Raw genomic sequence first — 23,990 nt, forward strand, 5'->3', positions numbered from 1 at the left:
TTTATCCTCTGAACGTAAACTCCTTTTTGGCTGATAAAATACAATTTTATCGGCTAGATATTCGGGGGCAAGTCCTTTAATGCATTTAAACAATAGGCATGCCATCTTAAATGTAATCCTATCTTCCACCATCAACCAGTGGAGTGATCTCCGCATTGATGACACATGGTCTCTTTTCTTTAAGTTTCCAATTGCACTCACTGCTGCATTTTGTGCTCTCTAAAGTCTCATCATTTGCTTCTGAGGAATCCCTACTAACAGACTATTGCAATACTCGAGGTGGGGGTTAGTCCTTGCCCCCACCACGACTGCCCGGTCTTCCATCAGAATGTAGGGGAGGATTTTCCATAATGATGGGAGTGCAAAGTGAACTGTTTTCACTTTGGCCCCTACTTGAACGTCGCTATTCAAATTCTCTTGCCACCAACGACCTAGGTTTTTTACTTTTTATGCATATTGCAATTTTTCTCCTAGGAACAAAGGGGGGAGACTTTGGATTTCTGATGTTTTTTTATTCTTTGGACTGAATAATATAATTTCTGTTTTTGCTGTGTTTAGTTGTAAATGGTTATTCTTCATCCAATTGTTGAGTTCCTTCACGCATTGATTGATTCTCTCGAAATCCTCTTCACTATTTTGTAGCTCAATATACACTTGCGTATCATCTGCATATGAATAAAATAACAAGCCGTATTTCTTAAATATCCTGAAAATTGGATGAAAATAGAGATTAAAAATAAACATATTTATACATAAAGACTAATAATTAATTAAAATAGATCATAACAAACACAGTTGTTGACCATGCAGCCTGATCATCTGGCCCCTGACAAGGTCTGTCAGAACACCAACACCCCTATAGAGAAAATATGGGGCACCTTCCCCATAAAGACAATGCCCCTCAGTGCACTGGCAACATTCCTGCAGGACACAGGCATTGAAAATCTATATCTCTGTATGCAAGACCGGTGCCCATCTCAGGGTGTGCCATCGTCATTTCTGCTCGCATTCTACTTTTAACCATAAAAGAACACAGCACTGTCTCCCCATTCAAGATATCTGTTTCTCTGGTTGTACTGCTGTGTTGCTGTAGCAAACACACATCTAACCATGCAACTCCCAGCCACAAAGTGAGAGACAGAGAGAGCAAGACAGAGAAACAGAGAGAGACAGAGAGAGATAGAGACACACCGAACGAACTACCGAGTGACTCAGACAGCAAACATCTTTTTTCCAAACACTATATCAGGACTGTCAAAAAAGTTACTTACCGAGTTTTAAACCACCAAACCTGTTTCACAGTCTGACCCTAGCAAATGCGATTACAGTCGAGTAAATAGAACAAGTTAAAAAATCCCTCTGTATTGACAAGAACCTGGGGCAGATGGGTTGTCTTCAACGTTTTATAAAATATGTACTGAAATTCTGGTGAACTACTTGTTTATGGTTTCTGGATATCTGACAGTCTCGCCTCTATCCTGAGAAAATCTGCCATCACCCTCTTACCAAAACTAGATAAATAAACACAACAATGTGCATCTTATCATCCAACAGTAATTCATAACTATATTGCCAGAATAAACGTGAAGGTTTTAGGCAACAGACGTTCCCCATATTACCGACAATAGTATATCCAGGTCAGCCCGGGATTATTATAGCAAGATACACCCTGTATAATATTAGCAGAATGATTGCCGTAATTGCACTGAGTGAACCGTGTAAGCCTTAGCGATAGACAATGGACTGAACTCTCCCGAAAGTGTTGCTTACAGAATATGGCTTTGGTACTAACTTCACAAAATTGAGCTTAGCTAATGAGACATAACCTCATATCAAATTAATGATGACTTATCCGCTTTCCCAAAATATGACAACTCATAGAGCCACTATAAAGGTCCATCTATATGTCAGGGCTTCCCCATTTCCCCATTTAATCTTTGCTCTTTCAATAAAGCCCATGACCCATAAAATTAGACACTGATCGAATGCATTACTGGTATATTGCAACATACATTATTACTATTTGATGGCAACATACATTTTTCTTGTGAAAAACTCTGCATTAGCTCTGCCTAATTTACTGAAGTAATTAGAAAAATTCCAGAAAGTGTCCAGGTTTCAAATTAATTATGCTAAGTCTATGGCCTTAAATGTTTCCAAAAATAGCAGTATAATTTAAAACATTGCGGAAATGTTATTAATTCGAATGGGACAGTCTAAACCTAATGTCAGGATATCTGTTGGTAAATGATACTCTTCCCGCATCACACTCCCTCTGCCTTCAGAGACTGGGAAAGATAAGGTGAATGCAACATGTCATAGTTTGTGAGGGTTGCTTCTGTCAAAATTACTTTGTTTCCAAGAAGGCTATCAAAAAAGGTTCTACGTGATTTCATCGCCGCACTTTTCATCGCGGGGTTTTTTGCCACGATTTTTTTTGTTTGAAAAAAACAACACATTTTTTTTATTTTATTTTTTGGGGGGTATCCCCCCAACCTCCCTTTCTTTTTTTTCTTTTTTTTACATCCCGAACACCCAAACCCATTTTTTTTCAAATTTACCCCCCCAAAAAACGCGATGTTTTTTTTTACGAAAAAAAAATCGCGGCAAAAAACCCTGCTATGAAAAGTGCGCCGATGAAATGACAGGATACCATCAAAAAGACACAACACAAGATTACCAGCTTCAACCTCAAAGTTGAGCCTCAAAGTTGCTGCCAAAATCCGTACGATTTCCTTTCCGAAAGAGGGCTGGCAGTACCGGTTATGAAATTAAATCCATACGCAGCAAATGTGGGGGATGTCTAAATTGAATGGTGGCTCTCCAGACCAAAACTGGTGTTTGTGGAACAATCAGTACTTGGACGGCCTTTACAGAATGTTAAGATTCCCCACCTCTACGTCTAGCTATAGAGGTAATTCTCCCCATGAAACCATTAGGACATCTCTTTGGTACAAGGAGGAATCTCAAAAGATATGTATGACTTTGTGTTTTCCCTCTTCACTTAACCCGACAGGGCTTAACCCTGACTTTTGTTACCCTGGGCCTAAGAGAAAACCATTAAAAAGATAGAAAGAAATGGGGCTTAAAGAACTTAGCTCAATTCTATTCAGAGGGACATCCCCTAGATTTTGAATCATGAAAATAACCATTACAATATGCCAGAATGTGAAAGACTCAGCTATTATCCAAACAGACACTGTATATTATACCTTCAAGTTAAGGCTAAAGCAAGTAGGTATATCTTTATATTTGAAGGCTTATATCTCAAGGGACCTTAAACGGGAAGAACATATTGTTAGGGCAGTTTGCCTAAAATGCACTTAAGGTAAGACCCTATAAAACTATCCCTTGGTGTACAGGCCCCCCAACTCTTAGTACAAGTCTGTACTACCCAAAGGATTTGGGAGAATGGCAGAGCAGCCAGGCTTATCTTAGGTGGAGGATGTGAGCTGTAGGTAAGTACACTAAACTCAGTCAATACAATAATCCAAAGAAACTCTTACACACTGAACTTTATATTAAAATATATTTATTTTATTTACACAAGGCAGTTAAGTAAATACTCTTCTAGATTAACTAATACACGTAGGATTTATTCACAATACTGTTCATAGGTGACTAATTCAATTGTAGGTGCTCGCGATTACAATTGCTACAGAGAATGACACTAATGACAGTTCTACCATATTACTAGTAGTCACGCACACTGGCATAGATTACAGATAAACGGCAATGGCATCCAGATAATAAAGTCACAGAAGGCAAAGTCTGTGGGAAGGAAAGGGAGGGTTATTCATGTTAGCCCCCCCCCCCCCGGTCCCCCACTTGTATGCGACAAAATGAACAGTAGACGTCCAGGCCCCATTGATGGATCATCCTGAGCTGACATCTGGCCTGCAGCAATAAAGACCTCACTCTTCACAGTAATAAGAGGAAAGACTTCCAACGAGTTTTCTGCTAGTATCTTACACCAGTGTGCCTGAATGATAGGCACATTGTGGTGAAACCCTTTTTCTGTATGTGCTTATTGGCTAAGCACACTCTGCTTCACCTGGTGGCGAAAATGCTGTTTGATACAACCATTTTGGAAGGAGGTACTTTCAGATGTCAAAAATGAATTTCTCAGTGACCTTTTGGTAGTGCTCCCGGGAGACCGACTCACAAGACTGTTTTCGTCTTCGAGGCGCCCTACCTAAGTTAGTTATGCATTAATAAATAGCAGCTAGGCTGACAATGGCCCAACATTGGACATCTCTGTGTTCCCGGGTGCCCATGCTCAGAAATAGATGTCATAACTGTGAGAACAGCTGCTCCCATGTGTTGATTTGGTGCAAGCCAATGATTTCACCCAATCAACAGGTGTAGTCAATGTTGATGGTACATTTCTCGCTGTATTTAAGGAAACATTACCGGTCCTAGTCACAAGACATATAAATACCCAATCTCACTTGCGAGGCAGCACATACATCACTCTTTTCTCTTCATTGTGCATTGAGTACATTTCTCATATGATGCTTAAAATGTGCTAAGATTTGCACAACTTTTATAATTATAATGTGTGCATCTTTCTGGACATGAAGGGATCAATATCTAGCCATCAGAAGGACTAGTACTGAATTTGGCGCGTGAATGACTGTGTAATAAACTAATTGCATGTGCATTCTGATCCGTTGATACCCATGACAAATAAATGCATCAATGCTTATGACATAATGAATTGCCCCTTTAAAAAATTGAATATAAGATGTATGACAAAATAATTAAATATGTGCTTCTGCAAAATATGACGCTAACATCAAATTTCCTCTTTTCTGCCCTGTTCTCCTTTACCCCTCCTCATCTGCTGTCCTGCCATCCAACCCACCCCTTGTCCTCCCATCCTTCCTTCTCCTGCTGTACTCTTCTCGCATTTTTGTCCTCACATTCCCTCTCTTCCACTACCATCCCTCCCCTCACTTCTTCTCCATTCCCTTCCTTTTCTTTGATCCTCTGTCCTCCTTACTGTCTCTCCTCTGCTCTGACCTCCCCTTTCCTCTCCTTCCTGGCTACCTCCGTCGTTCGCTTCTGCTTCGCCATGTTCCTCCTCCCCTTCCCCTCTACCCATACCAATCACCTTCCCTCTGCGCTCCTCCATTGTCTGTGCTGCCCTTCGCCCTCCTGTGCAGCTTCAGCATTCAGCAAGAAGCCCAAGTCAGTGGAGATTGCCGTGGGAGGCTCTGCAGTGTTTGAGGCCGAGACTGAGAAAGCTAGCGTTAAGGTGAAGTGGCAGCGAGATGGCAAAGACCTGGCACCCAGCGACAAGTACCTCATCAAGTCTGAGGGCACCAAGCACACGCTCACCGTCAGCAACGTGGTGAAGGAGGACGATGTGGTCTATGCGGCCATTGCGGGCACCTCCAAGGTCAAGATGGAGCTGAAGGTCACAGAGCCAGGTGAGTGGGCCAAGCGTCTGTGGGCTTCGCTGCATTTGGGACTCAGAGAGCAGACAGCAGCTGGACCTCACCATCAGAAGACTTCAAAATGGCATTACTTGAAACTTATATTAAGTACTAGTAATGCACTCATGTGTTTACAAACTGAATGGCCTCGCACACTGATTCTAGCTTGTACCCTGGCCTTGCTAATGCCAGGCCGGCTTCACTGTACACCCAGGGTCTCGACATCACTATTATAGACCATCACGTCACCATGATTGGGGAAGTACAGTGTTTACAATCCCCCTGCATCTACCACAGTATTCGCCCGCCTTGCTGTCTCTGGGCTATTCCGTGGCATTCCAAAACAGACATACATTATTAAAAAATCCTCCCTGCAGACCTTCTTGCATGAGCTGCCCTCGCCCACTCATTGCAAACTGAACGCCCTCCTTCTTAGGGTGCGTGGTGCGAATCCTGAAAACATAACAGAGTACTACCCTTTAAACCAGATGTCACTGTAATCTGAGATTGCATTCTCATAGATAGATCGTTTAATTCGAGGTGTATCGCTGATTTGGATGCAAGGCTTATCACACACAATCACACATGGTTCCTGGAAGAGTCATTGCTCTTACAGGTTTGACCTGACAGATGGTGTTTCGACACATGAGACCGAACAGCATCAGGTCGGCTGTGCCTTTAACATGGAAAGTGTTGACAAAATGATAACTCTGTCCCGATTCTGTGGTGATGGTGGTGAAGGTCACCCTTAAGGGGCCTGTCCAGTTAATTCCTCAATGATCCCTCAATGACAACTAGATAGGCCGTGCTCATGGTTCATCTCCCACCTTCTCACAGGGTTGGCCTATTGGCACTTATGTACATTGTAGACGTGTTGCTCACCACCAATAGAGGGTATGCTGCTGTCTGTCTGAACCTCAGTGTCACTAGGGTGAGTGATCTGCTGATTGTCTGTACCTCGTTACCTTCAGAGAGAGAGAGAGTTCTTCAGACTGTCTATACCCCAGTAGATATACAGGACTACAGTCATTAATGTGATGACTCCATTCAATGACAGTACCTCAGTAAAACACAGAGGTCCTCTACTGTATGTCTATGACGCATTAACTATATACAAAGATCTTTGGGGTAAGTCTCTCCCTTGGTACATAAGGAGAGTGCAACTCTGCATATCTTACATAACTACCAACACAGCGCTGTGCTACATGTCTGTACCTCAGGACCCATACAGAGTGCTATGCCGTTTGCCTGAACATGAAAGCACCCTACTGGCTGCGCCTCAGTACACACACCACATCACCCAACGCGCTGTATATGTCTGTTCCTCCACACTTATGGATAGTTCTCAGCTGTGCGCCCGAACCTCAGTGTCATTAGAGTGCTCTGCTCTATGCCAGTACCCCATTACCTTAAGAGATTGCCATGCTGAACATGTAGATGTCATTATGTATACAGAACTCTATGTAATGTGTCTGTATACCAGTGCCATTCATTTAAGTGTTCTCAGTAGACCCAGAGGCACTACTGTGTATGTATGTGCTGCATGACCAGTTGAGAGACATTGGTTCTATGTCTGTACGATATTGAGCATAGTGAGTATGCTCACCTGCGTGTCTGGTCCTCGGTGGCTATAGGCAGTGCTCTACTGTCTGTCTCTACCTCTTTATGCAGAATACTCAGCTTTAAGTCCGTACATCCGTGGTAGATGATTTCTGCTACAAGTCTGTACCTCATGAAAAGCAATGAAAGCACTCTACTGTCTGCACCTCAGTAACTATGAAGAGCAGCCAGCACTTTGCAGTGGCTCTGCACCTTGATATTGATATTGATATTTCAATTCTATCGCTCTCGTACACAGGTGTTTCAGAGCGCGTCAAGGCAAGGGAGGGGAGCAGGGGAGAACAAAACAACAATCTTACTAGGCCCAGTGACATTGAGAACGCGCAAGTGCATGGGAGAGGGGGAGGGGAAAAGTGCATGGAAGGGGGAAGTAGTGGAAAGTGTGAAGCAGAGGAGAAACAGATAAAGACCAATAAATAAATAATAAAGGCAACAAACAGTGGTATGTGCACCTATGGAGTGTTCTCTTGTGCGCATCTGAACCTCAAGGCCATTAATGTGAGTCCTCTATTGTATGCTTGTGTAGCTCCTGTTTCCCAAAGCTTCTCGAAGCAGGGGTGCACACCTCCCTCACGCGAACCAGGAACAGTCCTCATGGTAACCCCCCCCCCCCCCGTGCCACCACTCCCCCAGGCCCACTGGTTGGGGAGGGGTATTGCACCACAAAATAAAATAGCTGATAACAGGAGATGGGCTATACCCTGACTTCTTAGATCACTAAGGAACACAGACACCAGAGTGAATTTTATAGGGCTCACAACTGGGACCCCTCTTCATTTATAAAACACACTTATCCTTTAAACCTTGCACTGTCCTTAAGATTCCACTAGCGTGAGTATCAACTGACTGGGAACCTACTACATCAGCTCACCCTTCCTTGCAGGGTTCTCAGGGACCCTTACAGTGAGTTTGGTGCAACAGACCCCATACCTAAACTCAGGTACCACCGACATGGAGTGTAAGGCCAGACGGTGGCCTCTGTGGGTGGTCCCATGTCACTAGACGGCCTCATGCAGGGCACCACACTATCCCACAACCTCAAGCCATATAGCTATAACTACACATACAAATAAACATGAACACACAACAAATATACTACATAAGAACATTATATCATAATGGGGTGACTGCTGAAGTCATGCACCTCTTCACAGTACCTTCACGGGTCTGTCCTTGGTCGTGCTGGCCCACTAATGTGTGACTGCAAAGCTGGAAAAATAAAGACTTGTCTGTTGCAGGGCTGGAAGGTGGCTGGCTGGTGGCGTTGCCGGCTGGAGGTGCTGTCCTGTCCACTGCAGATGAATGATAGGACCTGACCCTCTTCTTTCTTTATGTGGCCTGTTTATTCTTGGGCGCCCTATCCAGCACGTTGGGCCACCTGCAGTCACCACACAGCCCACGCTCTTCTTCATTGTCCTGGGCACCCACCTGCATGAGTGTGGGCCCCATTGGATAGGGGGCCCCCACATTCACCAGCATACCCACTCCTCTTTTAATCGTCTGTGTGGGCCTTGTTGGCTGGGGGGCCCACCCGTGATCACTGCTGCACCCTCATGGCTTTTTGAACTCTTCAGGGCTACCCGTTAGTGCCGCCCCCACTTTACTGCGTGGCCCGTGCTGCCATTTTATATTCAGGCGGCATCCCCTTTGTCATGAGGTCACCGCCATGCTCCCTGCTGTGCACCCATTGCCATTTTGGGCTCATGTGGAGCTCCCACGACAACACGGACGCTGACACTTTGCGGCCTTGTTGGGCTTCTGGGCCGCCCCTTCAGCAAATCGTTGCAAGACGCAGGGGACAGGACGCTGGCCTTCACCCGGGCTACTCTGCTGGGCAGCCTAAGGCTTTCTTTCACCCAGGCTACCCAACAGAGCAGCCCAGGACTTCCTCCCTCCACCTCTTCTCCCGGGTTGGCCGGCGGGGTCACCTTGGGACTTTATCTTCACTGATCCACCCTCCTAGGGTGTCTAGGTCTAGAAGCATTCAGGGGTGTGCATGAACCTCAGTGCCTGTAGTAATAATTCTGCTGTATGTTTGTACATCAGTATTTATATAGAGGCCTCTGATGTATGCTTGAACCTCAGGACCTGCAGAGAATACACTGCGTTATGTCTATATCTCACTACCTATATACGGTGTGCACTGCTGTATGTTTCCCCCTCTGCTGTCTGTGTGTTTCCCAGCACCAGTAGAGAGTGGGCTGCTAGATGTGTAGAGTGCTCTGTTGCTTGTACCCCAGGGTCTGTAGAGAGTACTCTGCAGTATCTGTTTTCCTCAGTACCTGTAGAGAGCACTCTCCTGGATATTTGTGCTTCAGTGTCCATAGGAAGCAGTCAGGGGAGCGCTCTATTGTAGGCCGGTATCTCTGTACTTGTGGAGCATACTTGGTTGTGTACTTGTACCTCAGTAGGTGTAGGGAGCACTCTGATCTAGTACCGTATCTCTGTACCTATAGGGTGTGCCGCGTAGCTACTTCATTACCTATAGGAGCGCTGTGCTATATGCCCGTAGCTCACTGCGCTGGCAGAGACCAGCCGCTCCTGCTTTATGTTTAATTCTAAACATTCCTTCCTTTCCAGAGAAGACTGAGGCCGCCCCCTCCGCAGAGGTGCCCCCGGTGCAGGAGACTCCCGCGGCCCCTGCTGACAAGCCAGCAGAGGCACCCCAAGAAGCTGCGCCCGAGAGCACTGAGGGTAAGAGGTGGGGGTGGCGCAGCGAAAGGGCAGGGCTTCTGGGCAGATGGAAGGCAGAATAAAGACCAAGTGGGGGAGAATGAGGCAAACACGGCTGTAGGGAGAGGGCAATACAAAACCCAATGGTGGGGAGAGGGAGCATTAATGACTTGGCTTTCAAAGAAAACCTATAACAAAAACCCGGTGTGTGGTGGGACATTAAAGAGAGGGGAAATAAAAACCTGCTGGGTAGAGAGAGATGGCACAACAAAGACCTTCTGGGAAGGACAGAGCAGTGGGTTGGGTTCCAACAGAGACCTGCTGGGCAGAGACAGGGACACCAAAGACCCGAAGGGCAATTACGACCTGATTACAGGACAGAAGGGTCAAGAAAGTCCTGTGGGGCAATAATTAAGGGTTACCAAGAAAAATATTTGGGTGTGCAGTAATAAAAACCTGTTGGGTGATATCGACCTACCCGGTTCCAGGGGTGGGGCAGAACAGAGCTTTGCCCTCTGTAATAGGCACTGATACCGCTTGGGAGCATCAGTGTGGGAGTACAGTTGCCCCTCAGGGGCATTAAGGCATTGATGAGCAAGACTGCTGCACCCCCACCCAGAGATCCATTAATCCGTGACCTTCGGAGAGGCCCTACGGTCACCAAAGATGTACAGATGGATGAGACCCCCGCCCCTCTGCCTGGGCCATGCGTGTGTGACGTAAAGCAGTGGCAATCCTTGGGGTGGGGCAACAGTTCTTACTGGGACACGAAGGTGTGTTCATTAAATCCGCTCAGGGCCGTGGGGGTTTGATTCCCGGTCAATCTTGGGGTAGTGTGGAGAAATGTTTTTACCCAAGGGAGCAACCCTAGAGAAAACTCTACATTTTTGTTACAGCTCCTCCAGCGCAACCAGAGACCCCCGCGGACCCTATTGGGCTGTTCATGGAAAGGCCACAGGACGGTGATGTGGCTGTGGGTGAGTATGTTATATTAATCCTGTATGCTGTGTAATTCAGATCTATGCCACGCACCACTGTGATTTGCGACGTCTCCAGGTGCTCTGACGGATCTGGAAGAGAGTGGCTGTGGTTGGTTAGTTTGAATGAAAGATTGCAGTGCTTTGTGTTGAGGTTGCAGGTTGGAAGTCTCCTGAGCTCTGTGTGCTTGTAAGCTTTCCAGGTGCGAGATGGAGGCAGCAACAAAGTCTTTGTGTACGGAAGGGCGGTCCACGGCTTATAGTGTGGGCATGTGGTGCTAGAGGTAGTTAGAAGTGTACGTTTGTGATATTTCAAGGATGGGGAGAGAGACTTTTTAAAAAAACTGTGTGTGTTTTTGGTGTAAGGTGTCTGTGTGTGGTTAGTTTGGTGGGGAGAGACTGAGGGGTAGTCAAAAGATGGGGAGTGTTCTTGGAGTTTCCGTAGCGGTTTCAAACAATTGATCCTGCTGTTGGTTGCGTGAAGATGTCGTGTGTTGAGGTTTAGGTATTCCGAGAGACAGGGAAGGGGTTCTCTTAGGGTTTTGGAGGTGCCTTCCTGTATTGCCTTCTACCTGTTATAGTTCACAGAGTGCCATGCCTTGTGCTCTAGGTGGACGGTCCAGAGCCGACATGGCATTCAGATAGGTTGTGGCTATGCGTGCTGCACGTGCTGCACGTGAAACTCCAGCTATTGAGAAGTGTTATTTCCGCTGCTTGTGTGTGCTTCTGTCTGTATGCTACTGAAAACTACCCCGCACAAAACTTTTCTGATATATCAGAATCCTGACCTTAAGCTTAGGACACCCTGGGGTTCCTGTGCAAAATCTTTTGAATGCCCCCCAATGCCCCAACGTTCATGCTTCCCCCAAGTTATGCAAGACTGTTTTTGACTGAGACAGTTTGCATTAAAATGTCTACACTGAGTTGAGTCTGCGGTTAAATAACTATTATTGAAACATCATAAATTCACATGGCTATGTGTATATCATATAACTAGTGTACAGGCTTGAATACGGGCCAAAGTGCAGGTTTTCGTTGACACTGTAGGACCACTATATATCTAAGTCGACAGCTCCCTCTAGCAGAGACAACAGGCGAAGATACTGCATCGGACAAACATACATCTGGCCTTTTATTATATTGTTAGATTATGTGACATTTTTATGTAGAGCTTCATGCTGTATTCATTTTGCTTATAAGGAGTTCAAAAATAGCTCATAACCTTTATCCCCGGTACCCAATTTGTGGACCTCAGAAGTATAAAGGCGAGGTGTCAGGTCTGGAGGGTTTCAAAGGTCTGTCTACAAGTTTCACGCACGAAAAGCTTCTTCTTGATGAGATATGAATCTGGCATTTGGGGCACAGTTTGTGAGCGTGTGGCTGTGTCTATTGATATTGATATTGTATTTCTATCGTGCTCCTACACAAGTGATTCAGAGCGCAAATGTGTCTATATTTGTGTGTAGACACATATTGTGTGTGGCGGGGGCACAGTATGTGAATGCGTGATGGTGGGTACACAGTGTATCATTGTGCTTATATGTGTGTGTGTTTCTGTGCCTGAGTGCAGTGTCTGACATTGTCTATTTGTGTGTAAGTGGTGATTCTATTATGTGTGGTTTTACAGTATGTCACTGTGTGTAGATGCTGCAGATTGGTATTGCATCTGTGAATGTATGACTATGCACTTTGTGTGATGGTATGTGTATGTGGTTCAATGTAAGCTCACTCTGACCCACTAGTGGCCCCATCTTCTGACCCCTGTTACTTCTTTCCAGGTGAAAACACTACCTTCAGGGCCAGAGTCAAGAGTGAAAACCTGCTGAAGAAGCCTGTAGTGAAATGGTTCAAGGGCAAGTGGATGGACCTGGGAACTAAAGTGGGAAAGCACCTGCAGCTCCAGGAAACCTATGACCGAAACACCAAGGTAATGACCAAGAGGGGTCCCTTTGATAGAAGGGATGTAAACAGGAGCGCCACCTGGGTTACTGGGCTAACAAGATAAAGAGAACAAGGTGGTGACAAGGAGGTGGAGCTTTGTCTGACAGGAGAATGTAAAGTGGAGGACCACGAGGCCTCAGGGGAAGAGGGGTGCACCCTGTCTGGAGGAAGAGGAGAATGGAGAGAGATGATGGAGCTCTCTGCCTATAGAGAGCTGGCAGAGTCCAAAGTGAGGAGGCAATGGGGCACTGTCTTGAAGATGAAGAGTGGCTGGAGTACTGCCTGGTAGGTGAGGAGGTAGACCCTTGCCTGTTGAGATGAGAATGTGGGCCTGTGCTTGGTGGGAGGTGGTGGAACGCCACCTGTGCATTTTAGTTGTGGTCTTGGAGGATTTAGATTTAATAAAGATACTGACTTGAAGAGATGAGGAGGTGGAGCGCTTCCTGGAGAGGGGAGGTTGTGGTGCTCTGCCTGGGGAGATGAAGAATTGGAGCTCTGCTTGGAGAGAGGTGGCAGAGCTCTGCCAGAGGAGATGATGTGGGCACGCTGTCAGGAGGACAAAGAGCAGTGGGAGGGCTGCCTGGGGAAATGGGGGGTGTGGAGCTCTACCTGGGGAGATGAGGAGTTGGAGCTCTAACTGGTGAGAGGTGGTGGAGCTCTATCTGAGGAGACAAGGAGTGGGATGCCTTCCTGATGAGACAATGTTTTTGAGCTCTTCCTGGGGAGGAGAGAGGGTCCGTTTCTATATGGGAAGACGTGCAGAGGGGGCTCTGCATGGAACGACGAGGAGATGAATCTCTGATTGGAGAAAGGTGGTAGTTTGCTGCCTGGAGAGAGGTAGAAGAGCTTTATCTGAGTAGGGGATAGAGGCAACCCGTCTAGAGTAGACGTGGAGCATGGCCTGGGGATGCAAAGAGGTGGAGCTCTGCCATGGGAGACGGGGATGTGGTGCTCTGCCACGGGAGATGAGTAGGTGGTGCTCTGTTTGTTTGTTTGTTTGTTTATTCGGTATAGCGCTGCCAAACCCGAAGGTAGCTGGGCGCGAACATTACACGTATACTTATAGCTTAGTTACAAATAAATAGTAAAAACAAGTCGGTAGTATAATTTGTGGATAGTGGTCACATAAATGCATAGCCATATTGAGACGAACAACAGGAGGTAACCAGTACTGTGCAGACAAAGTATTCATTGATAAGCAGGTAGTAGAGGTATAGGTGGGAGGAGGCAAGTGGTTAAGGAGTGGTAGAGGAGTCATTGGTCCGGAACTGTCTGGGGTGATGGGGATGTGGGTCTCTGCCAAGGGAGATGAGTAGGCGGAGCTCTTGCGGGGCGATGGGGATGTGGGTCTCTGCCATGGGAGATAGGTAGGTGGAGCTCTGCCTGGGGTGACGGAGATGTGGTGCTCTGCCAGGGGAGATGAGTAGATGGAGCTCTGTCTGCGGCGATGGGGATGTGGGTCTCTGCCATGGGAGGTAGGTAGGTGGAGGTCTGCCTGGGGAGAAGGGGATGTGGTGCTCTTCCATGGGAGATCTGCCTGGGGGGATGGGGATGTGGTGCTCTGCCACAGGAGATGAGTAGGGGGAGCTCTGCCTGGGGCGATGGGGATGTGGATCTCTGCCGCGAGAGATAGGTAGGTGGAGCTCTGCCTGGGGAGATGGGGATGTGGTGCTCTGCCAGGGGAGATGAGTAGATGGAGCTCTGTCTGCGGCGATGGGGATGTGGGTCTCTGCCATGGGAGGTAGGTAGGTGGAGCTCTGCCTGGGGAGAAGGGGATGTGGTGCTCTGCCAGGGGAGATGAGTAGATGGAGCTCTGTCTGCGGCGATGGGGATGTGGGTCTCTGCCATGGGAGGTAGGTAGGTGGAGCTCTGCCTGGGGAGAAGGGGATGTGGTGCTCTTCCATGGGGGATGAGTAGGTTGAGCTCTGCCTGGGGGGATGGGGCTGTGGTGCTCTGCCACAGGAGATGAGTAGGGGGAGCTCTGCCTGGGGCGATGGGGATGTGGATCTCTGCCGCGGGAGATAGGTAGGTGGAGCTCTGCCTGGGGAGATGGGGATGTGGTGCTCTGCCACGGGAGATGAGTAGGTTGAGCTCTGCCTTGGGGGATGGGGATGTGGTGCTCTGCCAAGCAAGATGAGTAGGGGGAGCTCTACCTGGGGGGATGGGGATGTAGTGCTCTGCCACAGTAGATGAGTAGGGGGAGCTCTGCCTGGGGCGATGGGGATGTGGATCTCTGCCGCGGGAGATAGGTAGGTGGAGCTCTGCCTGGGGAGATGAGGATGTGGTGCTCTGCCACGGGATATAAGTAGGTGGTGCTCTGCCTGGGGAGATGAGGATGTGGTGCTCTGCCAAGGGAGATGAGTAGGGGGATCTCTGCCTGGGGAGATGGGGATGTGGTGCTCTGCCACAGAAGATGAGTAGGGGGAGCTCTGCCTGGAGAGATGGGGATGTGGGTCTCTGCCATGGGAGATAGTTAGGTGGAGCTCTGCCTGGGGGTATGGGGGTGTAGTGCCCTGCCTGGAAGATGAGTGGTTGGAGCTCTGCCTGGGGAGATGGGGATGTGGTGCTCTGCCAAGGGAGATGAGTAGGTGGAGCTCTGCCTGGGGCGATGGGGATGTGGGTCTCTGCCATGGGAGATAGGTAGGTGGAGCTCTGCCATGGGAGATGAGTAGGCGAGTCTCTGCCTGGGGGATAAGGCTACAGTCGAGAATGAGGCTCCCTGCCTGGAGGATAGAGAATAGCTGGGTCATTGTCTGGGGGAATGAGGCGGCAGAGCTGCGCCGTGGGAGGTGAGAAAGTGGATTTCTGCTTGGGTAGAAAGTAAGTGCAACTCTGCCTGTGGAGAGAAGGAGGTGGAGCTCTGCTCCATGGGCAAGTTGAAGAGGGGGGACTTCTGCTGCCAGAAGAGAAAAGCGGTCTGCCTTGCCGCCAGGATGGCAAGCCAGGTGGATCAGAGTTAACTCTGCCCAGGGGGAGACATGGAGGGCCACTGCCACGTGGGTGGGCACTGCCTTAAAGACAGAGCTGTATAACTTTCTATGGATATAGGGGGCGCTTCTGGTTATAGAGGCAAGGGTGAGGCGAGGAGTAACACCTCCACCTGCGGCAGATGGGGGCGATCAAGCTCTGTCATTGCAGATCACTTGCTTTTACTGCTGCATGGGGGTGCCTAGTGTGTGTGAGAAGATGTCAGAGACCTCTACCTTGAAGGAAGTGAGGAGGTAAGCCTTTTCCTAGGACCTCTATAGAAGCGTGTCAGTAGTCCACCGGGATGCAGCTGCGAGGGAGAGCTAGTCAACTCCTTCAGGGCGCCATCCGTGTTCCCTTTCATGCCAGTAATCGATGTCTGATCACAGGCAGAGTCTTGCAAGGTGCCCTACAGTTTCTTTGATTCACACCTGGCATCCACCTGGAGAAGCGAGTAGGCTCTGATGACTTTGCCTGAAAAGGTTCAGTGTTCAGGTCTGAGAGTATTTGTTAAAATAAGCTCTTAGTTGCCCTATTGTTAAGGTGACACCTATCATCCAGTGGAAATGCTAACAAGGTATGTGTAATAATATCTGACCCATAAGACAGATCTGTATGAAACTTTCCAGAGGAACTGTTTGGTCCAGGCCCCATCCCCCACCCCTCTTACCGCTCCACCCCCCCCCCCAAACAGGAACATTTGGTGCAAATCTTTGTTAGGGGTCAAAACCTACAAGGGGTCAAAAAGGATGTGTTTTTCACTTTTTTCATTTGTTTTCCCAGAGGGGAAATGAGCAATTCTTGCTCAAGCACACAGCCCAAACCACTGGACGGATTTGCACCACCAAGAAACAAGTTAGGCACAAACTGACTAATCCTTGTGCACAATGCCAGATTATACCCTCCACCACAGTACGCTATTATGCACCTACATTGTAATTTTTTTTAAAAAATTGAAATGAGTGAAACATGTTATTTTTTTAAAGTTAGGTTACTACCTATAAAATAGGAAGTCTACAAGGCATAATACCACTGGTGAGGTTACTATAAACAGCACGCGTAAATTAAATATTCATAAATATAAACTCTCATACTACAAATGAAACCTTTACTCTCACTGCACTACTACTTCTCAATGCTCACTTTCAATATAAGACCCGAGGTCCACCAAAAGTCTTATAAAGCAGTGATGTGGTGTGACTTAAGGTACATTTCTGGTGTCAAATAAGGGCTTCATTACAAGTTTGGCAGTATTTCCGTGGTAAATCCGCCAAAATACTGTCAAACCGATTTTCCATTACCGCCACTTGGTCCGGCAGATTTACCGCCAGATTACAAGGGGTGGTAGAATGTGTTAGTCCACATTTATTGGAGTCCATAGGACTGCATGGGTATTCAGGCAGGATTACCGCCGGCGGTAATTCCCCATGCAGTAATTCCACCAATTTTGCCAATTTTCGGTGGTAAAGTGGCAGATTTACCTCCAACTTTGTTCTGGAGGTGAATCCTCCACTTCACTGCCTAACTTGTAACACAGTGGTGCGGTAATGGAGTTACAACTCCGATACCGCCAATTTTTACTGCGCTGATTTTTACTCATAATGCGCTGTTTGTAGACTTCACTTGTGTTATCTTTGGGCTAGGCATTTGCACCTGAGCATTTTCCTTCGCAATCTTTGTAGCTATCACCTTTTTATAGGTAGAAACCTTAACCCTTTAAAATAAATGTTTTCCACCATATGCATATGTATATAAATATATTGCTGCGTATGGCGTCAGTTGATATATGATATGATATGACATTTATAACGTGCCTATACACAAGTGTTTCAAGGCGCGATGAGGCAAGGGAGGGGAACAAAGGGAGGACGGACAACGATCCTACTAGACAAGGTGTCATGCAGATTGTGCAAGTGCATGGGAAGGGGCAGGGACAGTGCAGTACATGAGAAGATGATAACAATACTAAATACGGCCAACAAGTGGCAATGGTAAGTGCAAACGCCAAGTGTCAAGAGGTGGTAGGGGGACTATAGGGATACAGAAACAGTCCCCTAGTGCGGGGTAGCCAGGTGGGCAGTGCAGGTGTGAAGTGCAGGTGTGAGATGCTGGCGGGTGGGACCAGGACCCGAGATCAGGGGGGGCCAGGTCGCCAGTGAAGTTCAGGTAACAGCCAGGAGGTCAGCAGAGCAGAGGGGGAGAAAAGGCGGAAGCAAAGAGAAAGGTTTTGAGGTGCTTCCGAAACCAGAGATGGTTCTTTCTCGAGTTTGAGGGAGGCACAGAGGCTATTGCAGAGGGAGGCCCCAGCCTAAGAAAGAGATCTACCACCAACTTGTTTCTTAGAAAAGCGACTGACCGTGAGGGAGTTGGAGGTGGATGAGCGGAGAGCTTGAGAAGGAAGATATTTAGGAATAGAGAGTTGAAGGTATTGAGGCCCCAGACCCCAGAAGGCCTTGTGGACGATGCAGAGGGTTTTGAACTTAATCCTCGCAGCCACTGGGAACCAGTGCAGAGATTTCAGTCCTGGAGAGATACGATCCCTGGGCTTGAGGCCAAGGACAAGTTTTCCAGTCCTGTTCTGGATAAGTTGCAGAGGGCAGAGAGTAGAAGCAGGCAGATTTAGAAAGAGGCTGTTGCAATAGTCCAATAGTCCAGCCTGGAGAGAACCAGAGCTCTGGAGACAGTGAGCTTCTGGGGGAAGGAGAGGAAAGGGAGAATAACTCTGAGGTGGTGCAGTTGGTAATGTGACTTCTTAGAGACGTCAGAGATGTGAGGAGAGAAGGAGGGTGTGGAGTTGAAGATGACCTCAAGGTTTTTAGCCTCAAAGTTGGGAGCAGGATGAGGGCCAAGAGTGGCCGGCTAGAGCGCTACAGGGAAGGAGGGAGCGGGTGTGCCGATGAGGAGAATCTCAGTCTTGCTGGCATTAAGGCAGAGATCATTGGCGGCACACCACTGTTCAAAACTACTAGCAAAGATGTAAACTGTCCCAATTTGGCCCAACAACGGGCCCACTTTGAACAAAAAAACTGCCATGTTGGACCTTCAATTCAGGCATTGCCCTATTTGCCCTGTAGGCCAATCTGCGCCTGAGCGTGGAGTGTTTTTGCACTCGGACCCCAACTCCTTAAAGGAAGGTCAGAGACATACGCCCCTTAGGCTGATCTGCACCTTCTCCGGGCAGTGACATTTGAGAGTGCCTGGGGAGCCTCACAAGCTACCAGAATAAAAGGTGCTGACAGCGCAGACTCCTGCTGCAGAGCGGCGAGGGCAACACTGCTGTGCAGCCCAGCATTGCCACAGCATTCCTTAATTAGGACCAGAATTAAAGGCCTTGGCTGGTAAGCCTTGGGTAAAGGGTGACTACATCTGAGAAGGGCACCGGCCAATTGTGTTCTGATAATAGAGAGGGTCCAGAGAATAACCTGTATTGAGTAATCACCCCAATGAGGAGTACACTGAAAGAGTTTAGGGCTCTACATACGCCACTCAGGCCAGTGGGTGCAAGAGGGAATGACTGAAGCCTGAAAATATACAGAAAGGAAATGGCACCATTGGCCGGGAGGGTGACCTCGTCAGAGGGTGAGACTATCTAGATACTGAGAGGAACACCAAGCCCATGAGGGTGAGGGTTATAATATGAACAGCCTGACAAAAACCCTAAGAAAGAGAGCAGAAATACTTGCTATAATAACTGTGTGTATTGATACTGGCCCAAGAGGGCGGCCCATGGCTAGAGGGTGGGCCTGGCAATAACCCCAAGCAAGGGAGAAGCAGTGATTGCAGGTAGAGGTGTAGAAAAGTGCAGAGGATGCTCTATGTCTCTAAGATTGAGCTGGGTGTCATGTCCATGAGACCGAGAGTGCCACGAAGAGAGCTTGGCACTATATCTCCAGTACTGAGAATGATAAAGATCTTAGGATTCCCCATTTCCAGGGTGGTGCTATGCTGTGTGTGGCTTGCCTGCAAGGGCTGATTCTGCTTTCCCATTTCAGCTGGAAGGGCCTTTTAGTCCCACCATAACTTTGCCGGTGTTTGCTCAATATGCCCCCATGCTCCAACCACTAGGGTTCAGACTGTGCTGTTGATCCCTAATAAAGGTGAAATATGTTTGCAGGTGTCTGAATCCCTCGCTGGGAGCTGTCTGTCTTGTGTTGAAAAATGCTATGCTTAAAATAGCATCGCCTTTTAGACAAAGACATTTCCTAGAGCAAACACTTGACATTTGATCTCATTTGCATGCCCACAATGCATTGCTCATTTTGCTCTGAACTGGAGGTGAAGTTCTACTATTGGCTAATGGCTGGCACTGTGCTGTGTGTGACTTGGCAGAAATGGGCAACCCTGCTTTTTCACATTTCAGGTAAAGTTATATATATATATATATATATATATATATATATATCTTCTGAGCACTGATGACATCAGGCAGGGTGAGAAGCATTCTTCACATCTCCAAAAGTAGCGAGGCCCGGACAGCAAAGTTAAAGTATAATAACCATCTTTATTAATGCCTTGCAAAGTGGCACAAAAGTTAAAAAGCCATCAAAGTTTGGAACTCCCAAAGTGCAAATATCCGTGTGCGTTGGGAACGTTAATGTGTTTCGCAGCTCGCCTCGCTGCTTGATTACAACAATGCGTCCCCATCAAACCACAGAGTTTTAAAAACATGGTGCAGAGCAAACGGCGACTACTTTCGCCGAAATGGAAGAGGGACTCCATTGGGAAATGCAACCCATTTGGAGCAAACCCATGGCGGACATCTTTGCCTATTGGTGCCGTAGTAATGGCAAGGATGCATATGCATAAAATTACCATCTCTTGAGACTGTGAGGTCCCTGTCTGTTGTCCTTATTTGGGATTTGATACGGAGTTACCATGAGTATTTGTTACACTGTTTGTCTGCCATGACCTGCCACAAATAATGAGCGCGTGTCGATGGAGCCCCTCGGTGCCGAATGCGTGCTTGAATGCATTCCATACATTTTAGACATCATGTTTTGCTTAGATGACAGACTATTCACCGAAGGGACGTTATCGTTAAGTTGCACTAATATAAACATTGTTAAAGGGACGTTATGGTTAAGTTGCACTATGAACCTATGAAATTCACTGAAAAAACTTTGTTAAAGGGACGTTATGGTTATGTTGCACTAATAAAAACCTATAAAATTGCATAAAAAAATGTTGTTAAAAGGGCGTTATGGTTACAAGTAAAATCGAAAAACCCCTGAAATTCGCCAGTTTTGGTAAACTAAGCAACCATAACTCGCGCCACCACCGTTCACTGCTAAGACTAACACCCAGGACATCAAAGATGACATCACAAATATCATTGATGACATCGCTGATGAGATCACATGTCTAGCCCCTCCTTTTTTGTTCACTGCCATATCTAGGGCAGGTGGTCTTATTTACTGACAGTCTGAAACTTAACTTTCAAAAGGTATTACATTTATAGATATTGCTAATCTCGCATGTTCTTACGCTACTTTCCTTAGAATCTAATTGCATCTTATGATGTACATATATAGGGGAAGAAGCAGGCCTGAAACACAGCAATCATTTTTGTGCGTGAATACAATGATGTAGATTATACACAGTTGCTAATGATACTGCCTCTTGTTTGCTTACTTTACTCTCCATATATAAGCCCCATATTTGTATGCATTGTAGTCTATTTATGTTTTGTGTGTGTTACTAGAAATATGTAGTAAGTGATGCATTATTAGCAACTTAGTACATGTTTCACAGTACGGAAATGTCTGATACAGAAGCATTCACCGTTTCTTTATATAACTTTTTAAAATTAAAAATATAGCACCTCTGTGGTGTATGCTGCAGCCAATACCTACATTTCTGTATGAGTAGGTTCCTGTACTAGAAAGAACACTGCAATGGAATGTTCTTTAGAACACTACATTGCGTAATGTAGTATGCAGTTTACTACACATCTCCCGATAATCCCTGATACTTTTTTGCCAACATTACATTCACAACCCCTTGTATAAAAGGTAAATGCACATGTGATGTCATTAGTGATGTCATCAATGATATTTGTGATGTCATCTTTGATGTCCTAAGTGTTAGTCTTAGCAGTGCACGGTGGTGGCGCGAGTTATGGTTGCTTAGCTTACCATAAACACCTCATACTATCCTGTACTCTGTATACTAATCCATCTCACAAATATTATGTTTACTAAACCACTATGTAAATCTATCCCTGTATAGATACGACTGTACCCTGTATCAACACGACTGCACCACACCCAGAAATGTAATGTCAATGTATTAACAAACTGTATCCGCAAGCAAACCTCCTTGTAACAGCGCCACGATGCCCCTGGGCCATTGTCACTTTATAAATCCAAATAAATAAATAAAATGACTGCCAAATTTCAGGGGTTTTTAATTTTACCTGTAACCATAACGTCCTTTTAACAACATTTTTTTACGGAATTTCATAGGTTTTTGGTAGTGCAACTTAACCATAACATCCCTTTAACAAAGATTTTTCAGTGAATTTCATAGGTTTTTATTAGTGCAACTTAACCATAACGTCCCTTTAACAAAGTTTTTTCATTGAATTTCATAGGTTTTTATTAGTCCAACTTAACCATGACGTCGCTTTAACAACGTTTTTTCAGTGAATTTCATGGGTTTTTACCAGTGCATGCTATTTTCCTACAACTTACTAATATCATACTTACCAAATATAACAATATTTGTGTCCAATTTACAAAGTGTCACCTTAAAACTCTGCCATTTCCCACCTTCTAGAATAATTTTTAACACTTCTATACACTTTCTGCAACTATTTTAACTAGTTTTGCATCTGCAGATGTCTATGAACATCAGACTTCATTGCGGACCTTCCGGACAGTGCCACATGATCATATGCTAGCGCACGGCATGATGACGTGTCCAAGAACCTGTCCGCACTTCACAATAAGATCCGTCCTTCGTGGACAGTTCGGAACTACATTTTCTACTGATCTAGGAACTTTTAACTTCAAAATTTTCCTTGCACACCTTTTCGTACTCATTATCCATTACCAATCTAGTACCCAGTACATACTTGGAAGAAGTTTATCAAAACTGCTATTCATCTTAAAAATGGCATCAGCTATTACCATCCCTCCTCCCCAAGAGCCACCACCACCACCAGCTGGAGAACCTTCACAACAAAAAAATACAATGAAGAGGACAAAGAAGATGAGGTAGAGGAAGTACCTACTTCTAGCACCAAGATCGAATCATGGGTGTGCCAGTTCTTTGCTACTGTTGCGAGTGTACCAAAGGCTAAAGCTACTAAAGTGAAATGCACTCAGTGAAATTTTGTACTCAGTCGCAGACTACCTGGACAGTACTCCTACGGGACCACCTCCATGCGCCGCCACACCAAATCCAATGACCACAATGCTCTCAGAAAGGTTGTTCCTTTCTCAGCGACTCAGCGAGTAGTAAGCTGTCTTCCTCCACCTCATCTTCTTTAACAAATACTGTAACCACAGAGCCTGATGTCTGCGGGCATTGGTGCGTTATAAATAAATAAATAAATAAATAAGAAGGGCTGCAGACCATTATCGTCCATTGCAGCCCCTGAAATGAGGGATAAAGGCCATTAGCACGCCTGGTTCCAAAAGCGGGAACCCTAGGTGCTAATACATAGATTTTTCTTCCTATAGCGGGACGCCTGCGGCATCCCACTGTAAGAAGGAAAACCCTTTTCCAAGACAGCCAACATGGAAAGAGAAGGCGGGGCTCTGTACACAGCCCCTCTTCCCTTGCCATGGTGGCCTGCAAAACCCTATGAGCATATTACCACAAGCACTTTCTTTCCCTTTCAAACCTATCCTACCTTCGAATAGCTTTACCACATAGCCGGTCCCAGGTAGACGTAACCACTTTAACACCATTTGTCGTCCCTAGAGGTCATGGCCAGTAGCCAGATTGTCTGCGTCATGACCTTATGCCATGACCCAGAAAATCTGGCAACTGCACACGGCCACAGGCCATACCTTAGTCACCAAAGGTATATGACTATTTTTTGCACCTACATTATTAAACTTGTCAAAAAATAAAACGGTCACATTTGCAAAACCATGCTTTAATGTCCTTGCCAATGCTCCTCACAAGTTTGCTCGAAACCCGCCCATGTTTTATTTTTTCAAAAGTGTCAAAATATATGTACATACAATAGTCATATAACTTAGGCCCCACTTGACAAAATCCGTTCAGTCTTTAAACACACATTGAAGGTTGGGTCTATAATCTTTCTCAAAACTTTTGTCCACATTCGTCAAATAGCAACAAAGTTATAAGCCATCTAAAAATGTTGAGACCACCCCTCTAATTTCGCCCCCTCTTGAGA

General features: G+C 46.3%; 1 protein-coding gene across 1 annotated transcript in view; it reads left to right on the plus strand.

The window, feature by feature from the left end:
* The window catches only part of MYBPC3 (myosin binding protein C3), a 278,233-nt gene that overhangs the window by 41,089 nt on the left and 213,154 nt on the right, over positions 1-23,990 (plus strand). The window contains exons 2-5 of the mRNA XM_069623114.1: positions 5,169-5,435; positions 9,642-9,755; positions 10,631-10,711; positions 12,490-12,638. Coding sequence (XP_069479215.1) covers positions 5,169-5,435; positions 9,642-9,755; positions 10,631-10,711; positions 12,490-12,638 — 611 coding nt within the window. The remainder of the gene's footprint in view (positions 1-5,168; positions 5,436-9,641; positions 9,756-10,630; positions 10,712-12,489; positions 12,639-23,990) is intronic.

Source organism: Ambystoma mexicanum, chromosome 11, assembly GCF_040938575.1.
Source record: "Ambystoma mexicanum isolate Mex_15411 chromosome 11, UKY_AmexF1_1, whole genome shotgun sequence".
In the NCBI taxonomy this organism is placed as follows: domain Eukaryota; kingdom Metazoa; phylum Chordata; class Amphibia; order Caudata; family Ambystomatidae; genus Ambystoma; species Ambystoma mexicanum.